The 5729-nt window shown below is 36.3% G+C and overlaps 1 protein-coding gene across 1 annotated transcript in view; it reads right to left on the bottom strand.

The window, feature by feature from the left end:
• LOC111088844 (nitric oxide synthase, salivary gland-like) overlaps positions 1–5719 on the bottom strand; it is a gene marked incomplete at its 3' end in the record, with an annotated part of 21768 nt that extends 16049 nt beyond the window's left edge. Inside the window, exon 1 of the mRNA XM_022399967.1 lies at positions 5415–5719. Coding sequence (XP_022255675.1) covers positions 5415–5719 — 305 coding nt within the window. The remainder of the gene's footprint in view (positions 1–5414) is intronic.
• Between the last annotated feature and the right edge of the window lie 10 nt (positions 5720–5729).

Genomic DNA, 5729 nt, shown 5'->3' with positions numbered 1-5729 from the left:
AGGAGGTGATAAACATTGTTCAGGCAATTAAAGGACAGTTAGTTTTACATCAGTAGCTGGATAGGAGGTGATAAACATTGTTCAGGCAATTATAGGACAGTTAGTTTTACATCAGTAGTTGGATAGGAGGTGATAAACATTGTTCAGGCAATTATAGGACAGTTAGTTTTACATCAGTAGTTGGATAGGAGATGATAAACATTGTGCCACTGGGGGGGGGCTCAAAATCAATGAAAGTATAAGGACGAGTGGACACATAAGTTCGGTAAAATGATTTTCTAAATGGACGTACGAAAAATAAAGAATTTTATTGAAAAAAGCATTCTGTGTATTTTTAGATGTGTGTGTGTATGGCGTCTTTTTTTTCGGTTTTATTTGTCAAGGTGAACATCACAAGTCCTTCAACACATAAACAACCTAGACAAAAATATAAAATTCACAGATAAAAATAACCACACAGTAAGTTTCTTAAACGTTAACATCACACAAATCTCCCAAGGCTTCACTACTAAAGTCCATAGAAAAAAAAACACATACAGCGGAAACTACATAAACTGGTTTTTATAATCATGTAATCCACTAGACACTGTGCACTCTAAAAAAACCTCCTTACAAAAAAACGTAGCCTCAGTTTTGTCTATAAGCGATAAGTGTTACCACATAACTGGTTGTTCTCGTACAGCATACAAAAGCCTCCAAAATTTAGTATACACTATATGCACCACAGAAAACATGAATGAAGTTGTTTGTTTGTTTGTTGTGAATTTCGCGCAGAGCTACACGAGGGTTATCTCCGCTGGCCGTCCCTAATTTAGCAGTGTAAGACTAGAGGGAAGGCAGCCAGTCGTCATCACCCACCGCCAACTCTTGGGCTACTCTTTTACCAATGAATAATGGGATTGACTGCCACGTTATAACGTCCTCACGGCTGAAAGAGCGAGCATGTTCGGTGTGACAGGGATTCGAACCCGCGACCCACAGATTGCTATGAAGAAGTTACACACTTAACTCAATGCTTTACTAACATAAAACCAGTTCCATGTTACGGTAGTTACGGAAACTGTTAATGAATTGAAAAAAAAAACAAGAGACACTTAACAAACACACCAACACAAAACAAAGGAAACCTAATCACTTGCACTATCCCATATATATAGATAATATTAGCATACCTCCATCAGAAATATAAAATATTAATACAACCTTAACATAACCTCTAGGTTCATTTTCACCCCTGGAATGAAAACAAAATCATCTTAAGAAAGTTATATTACGAACCCACCCCACCAGAAAACATTTACAGAACTGTCCAACCTTTTACGCAGGTAAAACAGGACGTAACTTGAAGATCAGATTAAAAGAACACCAAAAACAAACAGTCACTGAAACATGAGCCTGACATTAACAGAAGAAAAATCAGAGAAGCCTTATTAATAAAATCCCACAATTTACAGGCACATCTTTGTTCGTTATTTTTCCAGACACTTCCAATATCATGCAAATTTTTTACATAACGTGTTCCATATTTCTTATTCACTTTCTGTTCGTTTTTTCTTTGTTCAGTTATAAATAAATAATCTGTCAATTCACACGATTGATATGCACAAGTATAAGTATGTGCACAATTCTAGAATATAAATACATTGGTAGATTGTTGAATGTCGATTTGAATACTAAAACATTCTTTACCGTTAAAACTTGTGGACTTGCGTACCAGTGATCAAAACGTCGTACCTGTTCTAAACAGAAATCCTCCTTACTGTAAAGCTGTAACTTGTAATAAAATAATTCTAAAAGACAGTTTAGTAACAGAAATAGCTAGTTTAAACCTGAACAACATTATATATGTGCTATTTGGTTAAATGACCAAGTTAAAGACCTTTAATGTCGTTCCTAATTTTGAGAACAGAGGGAGAACAGCCAACCAGTAGCACCCACCACCAAAAGTGTTTTGTCCGGGTCTTTGAGCCGAATAACAGAATTGTTTGTTCACTTTTATAAGGTGCTCACAGCTGAAAGTACGAAGTGTGTTCATCGGCATAAAGTGTCGAACCTTGAACCTTACGAAACGCAGTCCGACACGGTAACCATTAGGCCAGGCTGGAGTTGAGTAAAGGTTTTCAACATTTCGTTCAATATTCGATAGTCCCTCGATGAGACAACGTTAAGCCTGCGGACTTGTAATTTTAAAGTCCGGGGTTCGATTCCAACGCGATGGACAAAGTAGACAGCACAATGTGGCCTTGCTCTAAAAATCCAACCATCAGTGTTCAATAGATTAACAATTCACAACCATTTTATTATTGTAACCAACTGTAAAATATCTGAACAGAAGAGTTGCAACAAAACAGAAATGAGCATTCTTTGCTACTCGGTTTCTAAGTTCGTCAAAAACATTGATCTCTAATTGATGCTCATACTCAGACGAACGAAACCAGAAGAACACTTGTATAAAGCATTAACAATTTGTAATTTTCTTAAAGTGTCTAAACAAGGCTATGGATTTTGGAATATAATTGTTTTATTTACAACCTGGAAGGTAATATTATTTTTAAGTATATATCTTCTTGAAGTTTTTGATAACATAAATGCAATGGAGTTGGTACAATTCTCTCTTTATCATTTATATACTGTGTTCAAATTTTTTCGTTTGTTTATTATTATTATTGAAAAAACGTGTTTGGTTATTTCAGCATCAGGACCCATCAAACATCTGCATCATGGAGGAAAGTAGTTGGCAAATTTTGCATCAAGTCTCATCAGACATTTGAATTACGAAGAAAAGTGGTTGGTCAGTTCCATATCAAGACTCATCAAGCATCTGGATTATGAAGAAAAGTGGTTGGCTATTTCTGCCTCAAGACATTAAGCATCTGAATTATGAAGGTGAGTGATTGGTTACTTCTGCACCAGAGCTCATCAAGCATCTGGATTATGAAGAAAAATGGTTGGCCACTTCCATATCAAGACTCATCAAGCATCTGGATTATGAAGAAAAATGGTTGGCCACTTCCATATCAAGATTCATCAAGCATCTGAATTATGAAGGCGAGTGGTTGGTTACTTCTGCACCAGAGCTCATCAAGCATCTGGATTATGAAGAAAAATGGTTGGCCACTTCCATATCAAGATTCATCAAGCATCTGGATTATGAAGAAAAATGGTTGGCCACTTCCATATCAAGATTCATCAAGCATCTGAATTATGAAGAAGAGTGATTGGTTACTTCTGCACCAGAACTCATCAAGCGTCTGGATTATGAAGAAAAATGGTTGGCCAGGAAAATAACAAACATAAATCCTATCATCAGCTTTAATAAGTCAGAAACAGGACTCATCTGAAAAGATGACATGTTGCCAGTGTCCTATCTGTAAGTTGCCATGCTGTCTTGCCTAACTAACACGGTGACAGTGGTAAATTATTGTTAATATCGGTTTTCAGATAGCTCTTCTTGCAAAATAACCTTGTTTGGTCAGTCTTCTATTCACCATTCTTCTGGATACCCTACCATTCCTGTCGAAAAGTGTTGCAAGACTTCTTTCGATCTTGATGTGTTAATCTGATCTAAACACGGTAATATCTGGCAGTATTTGTTTGGCATCTACCAGTAGACTTTCCTGAGACAATGTTTCCTGTGGTATGATTATTTTTCAGGATTCTGGACACAGTACATGGGTGTACCATACTGTTCTGGCCATGTCCGTTTGCTTCGTATCGTTTCTGGACAATCGTACAATTTGACGTCCTATAACTTCTGGCACGTGACAAGGCATGACTCTACACCAAGTACGGAGAAACTGTCTGAGAACAAGCGTTGATTTGTGTCGAAAAAGATTATGTCAAAAATCCACCATTTTATACAAAACAGGTGTGTATGTGTGTTTTGACAAACAGTTGTCCAAAACAACTCATACAGACCTGAATAACAACTCGCACATGTTTCTACAATCATACGCTACCTTCTCTGTTACTACGTAATAACTTTTCCATGCATGTAGACAATAACATCAATATAGAACAGCATGCAAACATTTTGGCCAAGACTGTCCTATACTAATGACCCTCAGTTATTAATATGTAACAGAAAGCCTTGTAGGTCTGTAATCTAGCACAAGAGCATTTTGTCCCATAAATTTTCCGTCTTTGCTCTTACCACTCATTGTCAGTTATAACACAATATAAACTATTAGCAGTAGTCAGCGCCTGAAGTAGCGATATGCGATCAGCTATCACTGATCAGACGCTGGCAATCACTTCTACAAGGAGGTTGCAACAATTTCTAAGCAAGTACACATGATCATTTAGTAATGATCAGAAACTGACGAATGCGATCACTTATAAAACCGGTTGCAACAATGGCTGAGAACATATGTTCATATGGGGGCCATGAAATTTATATGAAACACAAAAAGTAAATATTCCAGGCCCGGCATGGTCAGGTGGTTAAGGCACTCGACTCGCAATCGGCGGGTCGCGGGTTCGAATCCCCGTCACACCAAACATGCTCGCCCTTTCAGCCGTGGAGGCGTTATAAAGTGACGGTCAATCCCACTATTCGTTGGTAAAAGAGTAGCCCAAGAGTTGGCGGTGGGTGGTGATGACTAGCTGTCTTCCCGCTAGTCTTACACTGCTAAATTAGGGTCGGTTAGCGCAGATAGCCCTCGTGTAGCTTTGAGCGAAATTCAAAAACAAAACTGAATATTTCAAAAGCTTTAATAACATGACCAAAGATCATTTCTGAGGCTGGTTTACAAACTCAACCTTTACGTTTGTTTATTATTTAGTTTTTCAGTATAAGAATGGTTCTCGAAAGATGGTGGAGTATTAAATAATAAATCATTTAATTCTGGATGAGAGATCAATTATTTTTCATCTTTAAATGATAATCTATTTTTGAAACATTCCAGTTTGCTTTCGACAAAAGAAAAACTTGAAATATCTATAAATCAAACATTTCACTTTTCAGAAACTTTCTAGACACATTTGTCTTATCTTCTCGTTTGCATGTTAGTTAAATTTTCATTGAATTAAATTTCTTAATATATCAAATTACGAAATATTTAGTTGTTAACTTAATTCTAATTGGCTTAGATTGAATAATATATGAAATTACGAAATATGTAGTTGTTAACTTAATTCTAATTGGCTTAGATTGAATAATATATGAAATTACGAAATATTTATTTGTCAACTTAATTCTAATTAACTTAATTGAATAATATGTGAAATTACGAAATATTTATTTGTTAACTTAATTCTAATTGGCTTAGATTGAATAATATATGAAATTACGAAATACTTATTTGTTAACTTAATTCTAATTGGCTTAGATTCTAAAACATCAAGTTACGAAGACTTCATTTGAAAAACATTATTATTGGCTTAAATAATACAAATTTCGGAATATTTCTCACCTGGTTTCAACCAAATTTTTTGTCAACAAGTCAATTTCCGAATTTTTTCCGTGTAAGTGTTGGGTGACGTTTGAGGGACAGGTCAAACGATCCGGATTATTTGAAGCACAAGTCAACTGGTCAGTGAAGTGATCAAAGGCATCGGGACTGTCCTGAACATCTGTTTCTGGCACAACTGTTTCATTAAGCTTGTTTACCTTTTTAGGTTTGAGGCTAAAGGCTGATTCTGCTCGAGCTGACTTATCAGCAATGCAAACTCTAACCCTTTCTGCAAGCCAGGCCATTGGCGCTGTTATGTTCTCCATCTTCGCTCTA

The sequence above is a fragment of the Limulus polyphemus genome, unplaced genomic scaffold, assembly GCF_000517525.1.
Source record: "Limulus polyphemus unplaced genomic scaffold, Limulus_polyphemus-2.1.2 Scaffold4565, whole genome shotgun sequence".
In the NCBI taxonomy this organism is placed as follows: Eukaryota; Metazoa; Arthropoda; class Merostomata; order Xiphosura; family Limulidae; genus Limulus; species Limulus polyphemus.
Note: the sequence above shows the minus strand (reverse complement) of the source record. Positions and strands in the feature narration are given on the sequence as shown.